The sequence below is a fragment of the Coffea eugenioides genome, chromosome 6 (genome assembly GCF_003713205.1).
Source record: "Coffea eugenioides isolate CCC68of chromosome 6, Ceug_1.0, whole genome shotgun sequence".
Lineage (NCBI taxonomy): Eukaryota > Viridiplantae > Streptophyta > Magnoliopsida > Gentianales > Rubiaceae > Coffea > Coffea eugenioides.
This window is the reverse complement of record NC_040040.1, coordinates 11,142,757-11,160,505: the sequence shown is the minus strand read 5'-3', so window position 1 is coordinate 11,160,505 and position 17,749 is coordinate 11,142,757. Positions and strand designations below refer to the sequence as shown.

At 36.3% G+C, this 17,749-nt stretch overlaps 2 protein-coding genes across 2 annotated transcripts; both read right to left on the bottom strand.

Moving 5' to 3' along the window:
• Positions 1–151: 151 nt before the first annotated feature.
• Positions 152–11,035, bottom strand: LOC113776497 (serine/threonine-protein kinase 38-like). The gene is made up of 13 exons (XM_027321676.1): positions 10,614–11,035; positions 9,819–9,993; positions 8,680–8,763; positions 8,169–8,410; positions 7,810–8,053; positions 6,811–6,890; positions 5,742–5,826; positions 5,184–5,315; positions 4,964–5,077; positions 3,122–3,166; positions 2,785–2,869; positions 2,328–2,378; positions 152–728 (listed from the first exon to the last, which is right to left on the bottom strand). Exons 1-13 carry the CDS (start codon positions 10,796–10,798, stop codon positions 634–636), a joined length of 1,617 nt encoding a protein of 538 aa, XP_027177477.1. The 5' UTR covers positions 10,799–11,035; the 3' UTR covers positions 152–633.
• Positions 11,036–11,927: 892 nt separating this feature from the next.
• Positions 11,928–13,811, bottom strand: LOC113775602 (protein ALP1-like). The gene has a single exon (XM_027320556.1). It carries the CDS (start codon positions 13,604–13,606, stop codon positions 12,110–12,112), a length of 1,497 nt encoding a protein of 498 aa, XP_027176357.1. The 5' UTR covers positions 13,607–13,811; the 3' UTR covers positions 11,928–12,109.
• Between the last annotated feature and the right edge of the window lie 3,938 nt (positions 13,812–17,749).

The window sequence follows — 17,749 nt, the reverse complement described above, 5'->3', positions numbered from 1 at the left end:
GTATTATTTCTGAAATGTTACAAGAGGATTGATTCTGTCAAAATAAGAGATTCACTTTTATCAAAAGTCCGGGCAAGCTAATAGAGAGGCATCAAAATGGAAGAGGAAAAACTAGTTTAAGAATTATCCGTGCGATCAAAAGACATACAAATCACCAGAACGGGAACAATTTCCATTCACCAAGAAAATCTGCAACCTGTCCATATACAAAATTGGATGACATTTGTCCATAACAACTTGAATCCCTAGGTAACTCGCTCTTTTCGCTCACTTCTCCATTCTAATGTACCGGTCTACACGCACGTAAATGTGCTCAGCGACTTGATATTTTTTCCCCCTAAAAGCAGCTAAAATACAACACTCTGTTTATGGTCATCGAAGGCGTGCTAAAGAATCCAACAAAGTGCATGTAGGAAGTTTGTTAGTGTCTGTACAAGATAAATCCTCTGCAGCGTAGGTAATCACTGACTTCATCAGGCTTGTGTAACTGAGTCAGGTTCAGCAAGAACTTGCTATTGCATTAGGTGCATGCCCATCTGAAGAAAGTTTAATCTGATGAGGTCCAAATTAATCATCAGTTTGAAGGTCCATTTCTTACATACGAAGTTATACACAAAAACATCTGAAGTTGCATCATTGTGAAGAGACATCTGCTGCTGATGAGGCACGTATCAGCACTTCTGCATCATCTGTTGCATACATTCTACAATAGTCCACCTCCGAATCACCTGCAGGGATTCAATGCTCAACAGACTAAAAACTTTTTGTTTCTTGTTTCTTCAATAGACTAAAAACTTATACAACAACAAATTGAAATAACATAACTAGTCCCTCGAACTCCAAGTAGTATCCATTTACGGGTTTGCATCTACATAGGTGCCCTTAACCCATAATTTAAGTATATACTATTTTAAGTTTACATCTAGTCTAGATATAACGCATGATTATTTAAAGAAGCTCAAATCAAATGTAGATTGGCTGACAGTTGGAAAAAGTCATTATGGTGAATTTAGCATACTAACAGGACAACACAAGGTTTAAACAGTACTTTCTTTCTTCTCTCTCTCAACCAGATCTCACTCCACCAACTTTCCACTTTCCCCTCCTTCCCTCAGTGCCTCATTTTATTTTCCACTCATTCCAGAAATTCTCAATCCAGTTATCACCATCACCTTTCCAGGTTAACCCTACCCATTGTTGAGTTCATCCCAACTTCATATACAATTAACTATTACCGTGCATTCCCCAATATCACACAAAATTAACTAATACCTTGCATAAAAATGGACCGAGAGCCATTTATGCATCATAGACACTATTCAAAACAAAAATTGTTCTAAATTCTCTCGTCTGTCTGTGCATGCACACATGTATATACATATGCATATGTCACTCCTGTCTCTCTTCCCTCTCCATACTCTCTGCATCTGTGTCCATGTACAAAATATTCAAACATACCTTGGCACCATCTGATCTAGATGATAACCACTCAAGTTGTCAAAACAACCAATATCAACTCTATCTGAGGCTGACAGTTTGAAAGATGCACAAATACCTCGTAAGGCACTTACCTCACAATCTAAATGACCACTTACCCTATAAGTACTTAATACCCTTGAGCTGGAGCAACTACATTAACATTCAGCAAGTTATCAGGTGTTACATCTGCCAACTGACCCGTCTTAAAAATTTTCTGTCTACATTTAAATAAAAAGTTGTTTACTCTTGGCAAAAAAATTAAAGAAGGTAGTCATCAACTTTTTTGTGACTTAGATCCTTTTGCCAGCAAAAACAACTCAAATATGTCGACCATCACCTATGCTAATTTAAAGTTATATTAACTGACTAAAGGTGGAATAGCATAGGGTGCAATTGGACATCAGGTCAGCAAAAGTATTTAGAGTGGCAGGAAGGGATAAACTCAAATATATTCATAGATACTTAGTGCCAAGGTATCTGCAATGGGAGAGGGGAAGAGGTTCATTTCAATTCTTTCACTACTCATTAGTTGATTACTTAGGGATACCAATGAGTTCATTAGGACTCAGGAGTGTGACTCACCTATAAATTTGAAAAGAAAAGGGCAGTTCCAAGAACATAATTTCTGAACAAATGTATAAAGACTACAGTTTTCCAAAAATACCAGTGATACCATCACTTGTTTTTCTACTTAAAATTGAAGCAATGTGAAAGTACTTTATCATTTGGCATGTTCAAGTTCACATATGAGGGAAAAAATTGACGAGCCTAAAATATGAAGGGCTATTTGTCAATTTTCCTTAACATTTGAAAATATCATAAAATGTTGGTATCAGAGAGAATATTACTGCACACAGAAGCATTGGACAACCGCTCAGGTGATACACTGCTTTTACTATCTGCAAGAACAGAAAAAATGGCACTATGTAAGTATCCTATCAATGGTAGTGTATGCATGGACACAAAGATAGAGAACACTTCTCACAGACCAAGTCAATTAACTTCAGAGGAAAAAATAGGAACGAAAAGAGCTAGAAAAAAAAAATACAAGTGCCAGCACCTGTTAAAGACAAAAATAAACTTAAAAGGGCAAACACAAAATTCCCATTATTCTCTTGACGACAAAATTGGTGTCCCTTAAGTCTGCAACTTGGATGTCCCTTTATCTACAGAGGAGGCTTAAGGTCATATCCATGTATCTTGTCAAGAGATTAACCTTTATGAAGACAAATTGGAAATATGTGCAAAAGTATCGGAAGAAACAAAAGGAATTAGAAAACAATTTAACCATGAAGCATCACACACCATGAGATTTGGGCAGTCCTTTAACAGCCTCGAAGTTCTTGTAAGTATACCCAATGAAACTCAAATCCTTAGAAGTCAAATGCATCTGCCAAAAGAATTTCGCAGAAAACATAAGACAGTTGGTCTGCAAAGCACAAGAAAAAGAAAGCAGAAATGTCTATGGACTGATTACTGCAGTTGCTTATAACAATATAATGTAACAATTAAGCACCAATGATGGTATTTCTTAAGCACAATTTTAGACACAAGTCTTGAATAACAATCTGAAGAACTTCTAATATGGAGACATAGCAAGCAAGTCAGAATCCTTTTCCCCTTTTTTATAAAAGATAATTACCTTCCTCAGGTGTCCTGAACTGTTTTTTGCTGGCGGAGGATCCACCTACAAGACAGTTGTAAGATATTCAGACAGATGACTCAACATGATAGATTATTTTAGAAAGAACCAGCAAACACAGGGGTAGACTAAACAAAGGAAAACAACTTGAGTCCCCCAAACTGCCACTTAGCTAGTCACTTTTGCAATCACTTTGGCTCACCAGCAACTAATTGAAGAACTTTTGCTTTTCTTTTACTTATATCTTGGGGTGGAAGTCACGTGTATAGAGGCTGGGTTATGTAACACAAGTACATGGAAATACAGAGAGAAAGGGCATAAAGGCAAAAAAGATGTGCACACCTACACTTGAAGCATGCATTGAAGTCGAAGGTAATGAAACAGGAGTTGCCACCACCTTTTTTCCTGCTAAGTACTAATAAGAAAGTTCTATCTACAAGTTTCATCATATTGACATCCTCGAATAGTACCCCTTGATCAAAATGGATGATTAAGAACAACTATGGTAAGGAAATTAATACGAAAAGGATGAACAAATAATATTTAGAATAGAAGGCTGTCTGCTGACCAAAAGGAGATTGCTGATCATATTTGATGGACTTGAATCGGAAGATCTATATATTTTTGGCAAGAAAAATGCATTCCATGTTTAAAAGGTATTACTGTATTAAGTTTAGCAATCCAGTATTTTAACTGTTTGACATGGAGCCACACCTAGAGCTACAAATGGTTACAGATGGGGGAATTACATGAATGAAAAGAGTATAGGAATGTAAAGTCATGTAAAATATGCCTATCGACTTATTTGCAGCTTCTATCTCGTTGAAGAACACTAAAACTAGTTAGTTGTTGTTGCTAATAAACCTTGTTAATGCACTCTTAACAAACTCCAAACCAAGGTACAATTCTTAGCTTCGTCAAATTAAACTGAGAATGAAATCATCTTACTTCAAAAAATACACATTTAATATTTTATGGGGGAAAAAAGACTCTTAATAGCCTTGAAGGAACATCTGACTCATTCTCATTGAAGATTATTTTTCCTGGAAAGCAATGTAGCTCCCATTTCCCTTAAAAAAAAATTAATCAGCAACTAAATTCATTTCTCCTTTCATGACTAGAAAAATTAACCTCAATTTACTCACACCGGTAGATTTCACTAAACCACTATCCTCTTTTGATCACCCACATTTCAAGTGCTGCTCCTTCTCGTACTCGACTAACTTTTATGATCATTCTCTAGGCTTCATGTTCACAATGTCACCTGAAACTTTCCAAGAACTTCTCAACCTCCCTCAATCATGCTCATTACCACTACCTCATCTATTAATGTCAAGAGCAATACAGCGAGCATTGAATCTCACTCTTTAGTCCAACTAATGCAAGTACACCTCCATCATGATTATTATCAATGAGTGACTTGGAAATTGACTGATTGTACATGATGCCTTTACCTTAGAGAACATTCTTTCCCCAAATCCATGCTAGTCACTTACCTGGTCTGTCACGCCAGACCAATACAAGATCATTTGAAGGCTTATTTGATAACCAAATTGAAAGTGGCAAGCACAGATATGCAAATTTGTCAACTGGAGGTGCATTGTCATAATGAAAATAAAAAACTTGGTACTAGAAAGTAGCTATCCAATTTGACAGGAAAATTTCAGGGAGTAGCTTTTCTATCCATTGAAGACTTCACTTTAGCGGAAATGATGAACAAAAAGTGGAATTTTGCTGAACAGGAGGATATGAAGAAAACTGGAAAAATGACAACCCAATTTTCATGAAAGAACTTGAATAGCATACTAATAGAATCAAAATTTTGTCCAACATTTCTGCTACCTCATCGAATTTCATAAAATTTTGGGTATCAAGTTCTCCATTGACCTCAGGTTTGTATGCTGCGTCCATGCTATAGAGTTTGTCCCAAAGAATGTCTTTGAACCAAGGATGAGCCTGATGAGAAATTATTAGAATAGAGGAGGCAAAGTATATTAATAAATGGTGAAATTAGAGAAAACCACCAAAGCTCCTACACTGTGGTAATGACAAGACAACAAACCTTTATTTGCTCTGCTCCACGAGAACCTAGCCTATGTTCAACATCACAAAGCAGCCTAGAGATCAGGTCCTTTGCTTCAGGGGACAGCCTTGCTTCATCTGGAAATCTCAAGTGATTCTTCCAGTGGACTATCTGGGAAACAAATGTTGCCATGGAAATGCATCACAGCACATCATCATCATCAAGAGACATTGCACTACATTTTCATTTGATTCCCAAGTAAGCGAATTACTATATCCTATGAAGTGGACATATCATATTCCACCGAAAAAGGCCAAGACAGATCTTCAGATTTTTGCTGCATACTATTCTCATAAGTTTTTGTAATTTATCTGTACCATGAGTTGCACAACTTTGGTGCGTTCTTAGTATAACATCTTTTATCTTTGCAAGAAAGAAAAAGATAAAGATAAAGAAGGAATTTTTACAGTGGATCTGGAAACTTTAATCAGATGTTGACCTAATCAGCAGCATTTAGCTAATCTTTAACTAGAATGGCCCCTTGTGAAATCAGTTTATGCTGAATTCAGGTTTAGAAAAGCCACATAGTATGTCTACCTTTCTGCAGGTGGTTATTGGATCATCAGAGTAGAATGGAGGGTAACCAATGAGCATCTCATACATTATAGCACCAAGAGACCACCTGTTAGGAAGGCGCCAATGATACACATTAATTCTGAATCTGTATGCTTAATCAAATCTGCAAATATTCCACAATATCAATGGTTTTAAAATCTATTACACTCTATAGCTACAAACCAGAAGCTACGCGATGCAAAAAGTTTAACACTCCACTAAATGTATTTACAAATTGTTGATAGAAACTTGGTTTCCAGGATAACGTTCTTTTAGTAGGAAGTCCAAAGAGGAATCCACGGGCATGAGTAGCTATAATAATAATGGATAGTTGAAAACACCTAACATTTTAATCAAAAGAGCAAATAATAAATGATAAGTCATCAATTATTAAATTGAAATGTATCAGATCACATATTTTAGTGTACAAGTGCAACAAATGGTTTCCTTTTAAAGAGTTTCAAAAGTTTCAGGACAGCAGGAAATAGCTTAACAAACAAGCAGGTGCTTCTTAATCCTCTAGGACTCAGATAAACAGGGAAAGACTTGGTGATATCCTTCTTGCTACAGAAAATATTAAGGGAAACACAAATTACATCTATCTCTTATATTTCTCTTAATAAGCTAGACGAGTTTTACGTCTTTCATGGTATCTTTCAGTCAATTACCACAAGTTGTTCAATGCAGTATTAGACACTAGCTTCGACAAACTTCCGATATGTTATCCTGAACCTTGAAATGCATAAAGATCTCAAGCTTCTGGGATATGATTAATTTTCTGAATTTGATTCAGAATATTTATGCTTCAGTGTAGTTGTGTTTTATATTTCTGACTTAAGAAGGATAATTGTTTCTCTAGAATGGTATGCCTAATTTTGCTTAGGCACATGCCTATGCACCTCTCCCCCTCCCCAATTACTGATCTTGGTTCACCATTATGAGTTCCTAGTCCTTCCCAGACATTGAAACAACAGCAACTCAATGCAGCCTTCCTGATAAACAAAATGTCAACCACATTTCACAAACAAAGAATCATTGTTATTAAACTAACCAATCGCACTCCATGCTGTAGCCTCTCTTCAGCAACACTTCTGGAGCAATATAGTCAGGTGTGCCCACAGTTGAAAATGCCTGTGGTCAAAGTAGAATGAATGGGCATCAGACAACCTAATCACTATAAACAAAAACTTTTGCTGTACATATTGAACCATCTTAAATTAAACAAGAATTGTAAATCTATAACGTCAGACAGGATATCACATAATCTTTCTACTGCTTCCTTCAAGGACAGAAGAGGCACTCTGAGATTTTTCGACCTGGTTCCACTCGAGATTATGAATTTCGTGCTGAACCTAGAAAGACTTTGTGGTTATTAATAACTTAGTCAGTCTCCCAAACAACGTTTCAAAAAATGGAAGCTCAAAAAAGGAGGCCTGAACTTTGCAAGTGATGGTAGCCCCTGAGTGATTTCAATGCTTGCAGTTAGCCCTGATGTATTGCAGTAGCATTTATCAATGCACATCAAGATGTAGGAGGCAAGAGGGAGAGAGAAAGAGAATTTCTCCCCTGGTGAGGATATGGGAAAAAGAACAAAGATTTATTACTGCCAAATTCCATATGAAACCTAGTTTACTAGAACCTTTGAAGGTACTCCTTGTCAAAGACTGAAAAAAGTTGTCACCTAAGGTCCTAAGGCTCAAACTGAAGTTAATAGATATTTCTGCATGTCTTGAACAGACTCCCTTCATAAGTTGGAAACTCTTTTAAAGGGTCAAGCACATAAAACTACTTGACATGGTACTCCTTTAAGATCTCAAATTCTGAAAATCCAAAGGAGTTTTATCTTCCTCCTGATCTTCATGTTAAGTTAACAGCAGATACTTGGTTTTCATGCATTCCAATGACCAGCCAGGTTAATATCACAAACAGTTAAAGCTAAATGTTTCTGTATGATGTAGTATAAGATGAAATGATAACATTGACTTTGAAACCAACTTACATCATTCAAGTAAATATTGTAAGCGAAAATACGAGTTTATTATTGGCTTACTAATTTTCTCCTATTTTTTTGCCAATGCTGCAATTGTTCAAGAGAGCTATTCCAAAAACTTCCATTTCCTTTATCGGGAAAGCAGCCATTGGGAACGACTGATCCCTTCGTACTTGGATCACCCATCACCTCATTTTCATTTATAGGAGTTAAATTTGAACAGTCAAGAGGCTTGCAGAGACCAAAATCAGAAAGTTTCAGGTGACCATTTTTGTCCAACAGAAGGTTGTCAGGTTTAATATCCCTGTGTTGAACAATAATACTATTAAACAAGAAAAAGAATCTAAATAATTAACTTTAGAACAACCAATAATTAGGTCAATAGTTCATAAATGTGTCACCAAAAGCCTAATACCAACCTGTGGATGTAGTTATGCTTATGGATCGACTCTATAGCCAGGACACTTTGAGCAATGTAAAACTTTGCAACAGTTTCAGTTAATGTCTCCTCTCTCATAAGCAAAGTCATCATATCTCCTCCAGGCAGGTACTCCATTACGAGATACAAGTAGTCAGCATCTTGAAAAGAATAATAGAGCTTTACAATGAAGTAACTAGCAACTTCTGCAAGAAGGTTTCTTTCAGCTCGAACATGGTCAACCTACAACATGCACAAGCAATCGTAAAGAGGACATTTCACTGAGTTGTAGAACTATTAAACCCAAAAAAAAAAAAAAGAAGTCAAAAGCAAATGCAGGAGAAAACAAGTTTGGTACAAGAAACATGCAGAATGGATATCATAAAGAATTACAACTTCTGACCGAGTTGCTGTCTCAAAATATGTGAAATTTAGTTCCAAGGTGTATGACATCCACACGTTCTTATTATAAGTAACAGACAGGAACCACAAGGAAACAGATTAAAGTGCACCTGTCCCCTACTAAGCATTTCAGACTTCTTCAACTTTTTCATTGCATATATTTCACCAGATTTCTTGTCCTGACACAACCTAACCTGTAATAGAAATTGAGTATAAGCACAACAACATAAGAGTTAAGATAAAATGCACGAATAATATTTCACCAAATGACAACTTTCCAATAGAAGATATGACACGAGAAAAAAGAAAAACAGAGAGGCGTAACCAAATGGGAAAGTGAGCATTAAGCACTTAGGCACTTCCAATAAGACTTCCTACGTTGGGGTAAAAGTAGTCTCAGGTATCTTTTTGATCCAACGCCCCAAACATGTTTTCAATTACTATGCAAACCATATGTTCTATATCAATTAGCACACATTTAAGTTTGGCACAGGGTTATACCACATATTCTAGTCTAAGAATCATTCTGGAATAGGTTCAACAACATGCACACAAGCTTTTCCATGACCAGGTTTCTAACAATTAAAAATCCAGCAAGATAAGACTGCCACTTTGCAGATGCTATGCCCAACTGGCCAGGCGTGACCAGCATGTTCCTACCAATATGCAAAACAATAAAAGCTATGCCTTTAAGGTAAATGAATAAAAAATAATGCATAAAATTTACTTACTTCTAGCAGAATAAGTTAAAGAAGCCTCTTTATTAAGTGAAAGAAGTCAGCAAGAAAATGAGAACAGAGCCACATTACAAGTAAAGAAATTATCACAGAAGGGAAAAAGCAGGCGAAAAAGAAAGGAATAGTTTAAATGGATTTCACCATAAGAATATGGTTGTCAATTGTTGGCATAAGATTATGAATAACTCAGATTGTCATTGTTAACTGTTGACATAAGACTATGGATGACTCAGACTATGAATAAGTTAACAGCTGGGGATACAGAAGTCTGCTACCTAGCTGCAGGTAAAACAATCTAATAATTAATTGAGGACTATAAAAATGGCAATGAGAAATCCTAACTCAGATTTCGACACTATTGGCAAGGGTCACAAACTCAGATTTCAATCTAATATAGATCACAAACATCCAAGAACAATGAAGAAATCGCAGGTGACCAGAAGTAAAAATCAATCAATCTAATAGAGGGAATGCAGAAGCTAAAAACCTAACTAGATGTAGAAATCTCAAACCTCTCCAAAGGCTCCTCTTCCTATTATTGTCAAAAGCTGAAAATCAGCAACGGATATCTTATGTCGTTTAAGTCTCATATACTCTGTCTCCTTACGCTCCAAATCCTTCAAAAGATTAAGCTGCTCCTCCTCTGATACATCTGAACATGCTAACTTTGTTTCAAGTGCCGAGCGCCTGGAAGTTTTGTTTGTAAGATGATATTAGAAGCTCCAAAGAACATACGAGAACTCATTGGTAAAGACAGATGAAAATATGGGAGGAGCAAAATGTAAGACCCAAAAAAAAAAATTTAACTTCTATACCTATAAGTGTTCAACATGTAAATGTTATAGACTAGCTACACCTCCCACAAACCAACACGCATAATATCGTTGCAGTATCAGGTGCCAAACAGCTTTTGGAGATAATGAATCAAATTTGAGTTACAAATAAACGATCATAAGATCATCATCTTGATACCATGGAAAATGTGCATATAGGGAAGTCATGTAAGGTCCTTTTTATCTTAGTTGTTTGCAATCTCCAAATCACACGCAGGGTTTACAGGAGTTTGTAATCAATAGCAAAAATCACAGCCAAGCAACGAGGCAAATAAACTAAATGACCATGTCATACATGAACTACAAAATCAATATCCTTATTACGCAGAATTCATTTCAAGAAAATGGTGAGACGCAGGTATTGGCCTGGATATTTTTGAAGCTTTCGTATGTATATATTCATTGAGCGGATTATCAGGAAAGGATACAAATGAAAATGCACAGAATAAAATTTTTTTTTTTTTTAAAAGGGACCTTTCTTTGCGCTGTTGAATGAGTTTCATATGAGCTCTATAGTGATCCTCAATGTATTTCTTGGCGGCAGCAACTCGTTCCAATGTTAAGGTAGACATGAGCTGCTCGTCGGATTCTACGTCCAGCTCCTCCGCCGACGCCGCCAACACCTTTCCCTCCACCTCTTCCCCTACCTGCCTCTCCATATCTTTCAGAATACGTATTTATCTGCGTATATATCCACGAACCGCTGTCTCAGCATGAATATACGCACACCTGTATATACGGATATGTTACGTATATAGGTGGTGTGGCGTGGGAACAATTGGGGAAGATTGAGACAGCGGAAGCGGGACAGGGAAAACGCAAACCGAAGTAGAAAAACAGAGTACAAAAGGGAAGGGAAGGGAAGGGCAGGAGGTGAATTATGGAACGGAACGGGAGCTTCAGAAATCACAACAGCCCGTTTCTCCTCCGCATTTTGCTATTAACGTGGAGGACGACAGGTGGATGGGTCCCGCAAGGTGAAGGGACCCACAGGCTTGCTGAGCGGCCATTAAGTTGACCAACACATCGCCCTGATTATGACGACGACGTCGTCGTGGTCGCTCGTGTTAACTTTAATTATGGCACTTTTGCCCAAAAGGCCAGGAAAAAAAAAGCTTGGGTAAGACTTGAATCAGGGAGGAGGAGATAACCTGTAAACCAATCTGACCAACTTGTAATCAATTCTGGAGCTTAGAATTACGGCTCAACCCGACTGGAAGAGGGGGCTTTTTTTTTTAATCATCTTTTTATTTCGTACATATCAAATTATTACAATAATTTAAAAAAAAAATCTAAAAAAATGCAATTCAAACATTTAGCTTTCTGTCTTCCCTAGCAACAGTTTCGAATTTTTCAATAGAAAGAGAAACTAGAAGCATGTCACAACTGTTGCTGATGCCCATAAATAAACCAAAGGATATCCTAACTTCAACTGCTGGTCATTTTGTTTCCTTAACAAGGACACTTGACGCAAAAAGCGAGTCAACCCAATTCCTGATGCCCTTGCCTAATTATTTTCATCGACGAAGCACAATGACGAAAATCTCCGTTCAGTCAAAATGGCAGAAATTTGACATCATGCTTGACCGCAAAAAAGCTAGTTAACAGCAACTCATATGGTTACGTGCATATAATCAATTTCCCCTGTGGAAGGAACAAATTCCATTCATCCTCAAGGATCAATTTTTCCTGTCTGAACAATAAGCATGTGAAATTGGAACTTCGTGCAGTTTTTGATCCTCGAACCGCAGAAGGAAAACTAAGGGGAGATAGTTGCAGGGCTAAATATTAATCAATCTCAAAAGAAGCGCAGCCTGATGGATTCTATTAATTCAAAAGGTAAAAGAAATCGTCTACAAATGTCAAAGAATTACAATGGAATTTTATTCTATAGCATGACTAAGACAAGAGCCATGAAAAAAAATCAATCTGTGAATAGAAGCACTAAGAAAAGCTCAGACATCTTCTAACTACAAAAAGGTAGTGCCTGCCAGGTTATGGTGCAACAGCTTGTGTGCAATTTGATCTCTAGCCTGAAATGCATTCATGGACCTCACAGGATTCTCAGGTACCACTTCATCGTCAAACAATTCGAATCTCAGCTCCGGACTCATTCCCTCATCCCTTATTTCACATATGTTATGCAGTACACAGCATGCCCCAAGCAGAATTGGCAAGTCCTGGAGCTTAACTTCTGTCCTCTTCTGCAAGCACCTCCATCGAGCTTTCAATCGCATAAATGCTTCTTTGGCAATATTCTGAACTTCTCCAACCTTCTCATTGAGAGCATGCTGAGTCCAAGTAAGATTCTGCCTTGTGTATGGAACTAGTACCCAATCCATAAGTGGAAATCCTGCATTTCCGACAACCCAAACATCCTTCAAAAGTCCTCTATTTGCTCTCTGATACAAAGCAGACTGTTCCAAAACCTTATCATCAGTCATTGAACCAGGCCATCCAACACAAATATCAGTAAAAACACCTTTAGGATCAACGACCCCCTGAACCGTAATCGAATAAGACGTCTTCTGATTCCTCTCAGTATGCCTCTTGTTAAAATAAGAGGCAACACTAACCTTAGGAGCTATAATTGGAACATGGCTTGTATAAATCGAACCAGCCACATCTGCTACCCCAGAAATCATTTCAAAACCTCTCTTGACTTCCCTCATATTCTCCTCACTAGGCCACTGCAAAAACTTAGGCATCAAAACATTCCTGATTGCAGAACAAACCTCAAGGACAAGCTTATGACAAGTTGAGATTCCCAATCCAAATCGCTTCGACACCTCCCGGAGAGGCTCCCCCGTAGCCAATCTCCATATACAAACCGCAACCCGTTGGCGAACCGGAATAGCCAAACGCAGCATTGTATCCTTCTTCGTAACAACTGACTCAAGCTCATCACAAATCATATCAAAAGTGGCTTTACTCATCCGAAAAGCTTTCCTGAACTCCTCCTCCGGAAAATCGGCGCTATTACAATGCTCCCACCAAGCTTTTGATCGATCCTTTACCCATAATCTCCTCTGCGAGCTGGTTCCTGCTTCTGATGCTCCAACTTCAGGCGAACTCCGACGAGCCCTTTTGGATTCGGAGGCAGTTCCAATAGCATCCTCTTTCATTTCTCTCATTGGACTTGTACTTGAGGGCGACTGAGAGAAAGAAGCCAGAGATGGAAAGAGAAGGAATTCGTCTTCTTGCTGCTGTTCTTGTTGTTTGTTATCGCTATCAAAAGTCAAGAAAGTGTTAACAAAGTCCTGAATCGAGGAAGAAGTAGGCTCGTGATCGACCCTTTTTCTTTTCTTGGAGAGATTAATATTAATCTGAGAGGAGGAAGAAGAAGACGTATTGTTGGCAGGAATAGCAATGGGATCCAATTCTTGAAAGAAACTGAATAAGTTAGAAGAGAGGTAATCTTCACTACTACTACCACTATATGGTGACGAGAAAGATGAAATTTCCATAATGGTGTGAAAGCAGTACTTGATATTTTGTTGAATAAAGATGTGAACACCAAGGATTGTTTGAACTATAAAAAGATTGAGATTGGGGAAGGTCTTATAGAAATGGAGATGATAGGAAGGACGAAGAAGGAAGCGCGTGTGGGTGGGAACACGGAGAGGAAGATTCAGAGGGGATGAGGGTGGGGATGTTTGACGGTGACTCGGACAGTTTGTACGGAGAATTTGGGCAAATATAAGCCTTTTTCTTGGGTTATCGTGACATGGGGAGCGTACGCGGTTCGTTACTCGGAGGTTTTTGTTTTTTATTAGTTTTGGTTGCTGGGTTGGTATGATAATCAGGGGGTGCCAGGGAATATAATAGAATAGAGCCACGTTTGGAAATTGAAGGAAGACTTGTTTCGTATTGGAACTTAGAAGTTTCGTCAAAAGGCGGACTGGGGCTTCGGTTGGGGAAGAAGGAAAGGGTGGAGAAAGTGTCGAAAGTGCTGGCTATGCTCTCCGACCTGATGGTCTGAAAAAATGAGGGGTTTCAACTGAAAATGGAATTTCTAAGGTCTGTAGGTCTATCTCTGTACTTGTCTACCCTATTTAGGACATTGATGGTGGACATGGAAAACAGCAAAAAGGACGGTAACTAACAAAGAAAACTCAAAATGCATACATATAAATTAGGCTTGAAAGACACTTGAATCGAGTTTGGACTAGCATGAGTGAACTCAGTTTGATATTGACTCAGTTTGATATTGACTCAATTAGCAAAAAACTTGAATTTATGGGTAAAAAAATTTTAGTTACTTTAATAAAAACTCGTTTGAAATCAGTTCGATGAAAAAACGTGTTACCAAAAATAATAATAATAACCAACAAGTTAAATTGAACACAATTTCAAGTTTATTAGAATAATTAAATAAACTTAAATATTAAGACGCTCTCAAATCAAACCATGGGACTCAACACAGAGAAAGTTGTTTGGCAAAATGTGATTTATGTTGATGTGCAATTCATCAAAATTTTGGGGTTTGGTTGGATTAGTAATACATGTAATTGGGACGTTGCATATATATATATATATACATCTTCATCTTCACCCATCTATTTTTGCTTCCTCAAATATTTTAATTACGCATAAAAAATCACCTCTCCACTCTAAATCCTTTTTCCAACACTACAAACCTCCTTCACATTAAAATAATTTCCCAGATTGAGACTTAGGAATATTGAAATTAACTTGTTGCGAAAACATTTTTCCCACCAGTTCATTTAATTGTCAAATTCCCCAATATCGGATTACGTCACATGTTACCTCACATGTTACGTCACATCTTACGTCACATATTACGTCATGGTTATCTAATTGACAATTTGACTATCGGACCTTCCTATTTCATGTCGCAATCAATAAATAAATCTCTTCAAGTAGTCTTCAGGGCACAACAACGCCAGTTAGCATTCAATGAAGTGTCAAAGGCAACTAACTTCCTTTTGGAAAAATGTGGATTATGTTGATGTACAATTCATCAGCTCTTTTGAGGTTTGGTTGGACTGGTTATACTACATGTAATTGAGGTATTGACTCATTATAAAATGCGAAAAAAAAGGGGAAGGAAAATTTGAACGCTGACTTCTGGTTCTTGAAACATCAATCTTAACCACCAATGAAAAGGTCATTAACCAGTTGTCATCTCCAACTTACAAATTTTCTTTTTTATTTATTTTCATTGTTCAAATCTTTGACAACACAATACAAAAAACAAACATCAAAGTTCTTCTCGTTGCAAATGGTTGCAAATTACTTGTAAGAAATCGAAGAGTTGATGAAATCAACTCTTCGATTTCTTACAAGTAATTTGCAACCATTTGCAACGAGAAGAACTTTGGTGTTTAGCAATTATAAATTACAAATTATGTTTATCCTGAAATTCATGTCAAATCAACCTTAATTAAGATAAAGGTTATAAGAAAAACGTAGACCCTAGTCCTCCTATGTGTGAACATTGATGAAGTCTTTATTCATTTTCTAAAACCAAAAGATAATGGCAATTTTCAGTGGAAATTTTCACGGTATATAAGTCCATTGACTCTTATATTCAATTCCGCAAAGTTTTCCTTGTAACTTCTTGTGGATAGAGTATTATTCCAAATAATTATTTGGAATAATTACTGTAGTATTTTTTGTGATATGATGTATGTGAGATAAAAATTTGGTTGGGAATATAAAAAGATGGATTAAGAAATGTATTTATGATGCAAACAAAAAATTTGCTATCCAAACATAGCCATCAAAAAGTAAAGATATCTAAGCTCCATTTGGATTAGCTGTTTTTTAGAGTGTTTTTAAAAAATTTTGCTGTAACAGAGTTTTTAAAGTATATTTTAGAATATATTTTGAAATATTTGAAAGTAGTAGAGTTTTTAGAATATATTTTGAGTTTTTTTTAAACATTAAAAAAAAATTTAGACTACTTTTTAGAGTACCTTTTAGGCTACTTTTTAAAAAAATTTATAGTATTTGAAAAATTAATTTTTGAAAACTTATTACTTAATTTTGATCTGTTTTATAATCCTTTTTTCCACGACAAAACTCGTGAAAGCTTATCCACAATTTAATAATTTGCGCTCGCACCCTGTGCATTGGAAATTACAGGGATAGGATCTACATCTTCGTCTATACTGTCTCACAGTCTGTGTCTGCTTTCTCAAATAATTTAATACTAACACATAAAAAATCACCTCTCCAGTCTAAATCATATTTTCAATACTAGAATCCTGCTTAAATTTAAAACCAATCCCAGCTTGTTGCAAAAGCATTTTCCCGAAGTCCATTTAATTGACAAATTATAGTGCTAAATCCAATATTATTGGATAAATATGACTATCGGACCTTTTTCTATTGTGTATTGCGATCAATTAATAAATATCTTCAACAATGCCGGTTAGCGGTCAATGAAATGTCAAAGGCAGGCAATTTCCTTTGGATAATTTGTCAAAAAGGCAATGATGAACATCCCAATTAACAAAGTACGTGTTTTAATACTCTATCTCATTGATAAATGCTCATAAACACACGTATAAAGTCCCTTTCAACTATTTTGTCCAGTTACGTTATATGATCGCCAAAATTTGCTCTATTTAAATTTCAGACCGTCCCCAAAAAGCGTTGTATACGGCACACTACTATTGACCTTAATTAGCTATACCAAATACATGATATTACCAGTTTATCCTACTTTTTTTTATTAGCTTTGTTAGGTAATACAAGTATTAAAAAAAGAAAGATATTAGATAGTGATACTAAACTAATAATGGGGCAACTATGTATTTTGACTATCTTTTCGCGTATGTTAAATTGATTTGCACGAAAATGAATCTTGGCGATCTAAGACTGTAAAATAAAGGGGGAAATTAAGATCAACTGAAAATTTTCCAAAGAAATAAAAAAACTTCAAGTCAAGAGTTAGATTTTAAATGTCGCAACATTGAAGTGAAATTTGTTATTTAGCCAACTTACGCCAGACACCTTTACTACATTTTTTCTAAAATTAAAATTTCAATTTGGCTAGATGCTAGTTTTTTTAAAAAAAATTATAGTTAATTTAGGAAAATGCCTAAATGCAAGGAGCATTGTGAATGTATGTATTTATATGATAAGATAGATGCAGTTTAAATGTGTCAACGTGTGTCCAGAAAAATAGTCTTAATACTTTTATAAGATTTACTCTATTTATTATCCATATTCTTTGTTCCCTTGATAATTGTATACAAATTCTACCTTCCATATTTACCTAATTTATCTCATACAATAATTAATTCAAAAAGTTGCAATTGTAGAGAAGGGGGGTGGGGGGAGATAAAAGAGAAACATGAAAGATTTTTGAGGTGGTATGTTAAAATATGTAGTACAAAATAAAAGATTTTAGAAAAATTTTTTAGCCGCCCTCCCGCCACCTATATCCGTCTTTGAGCACAGCACAGGAGTTGCATTATTTGTCGCTTATATTCTGATAGAATATTACGATCCGATTCAATCTGGTAAATCTAAAAAATGCATGGAATCATGAACTTGATTTTGGGAATCTTGGTATGGAGGTGAGTTTTTTCACTCCCAAAAAAGGCCAAAAAACAAATAGAAAAGCAGAAATTTAT

Coding starts and splice junctions, on each gene's coding strand:
- LOC113776497 (XM_027321676.1), bottom strand. CDS start 10,798: ATGGAGAGGCAGGTAGGGGAAGAGGTGGAGGGAAAGGTGTTGGCGGCG. Junction 8,411..8,679: donor AAATGCTTAGTAGGGGACAG/GTGCACTTTAAT, acceptor TGCATGTTGTAG/GTTGACCATGTTCGAGCTGA. Junction 729..2,327: donor GTCCAATGCTTCTGTGTGCA/GTAATATTCTCT, acceptor GAATCCCTGCAG/GTGATTCGGAGGTGGACTAT.
- LOC113775602 (XM_027320556.1), bottom strand. CDS start 13,606: ATGGAAATTTCATCTTTCTCGTCACCATATAGTGGTAGTAGTAGTGAA.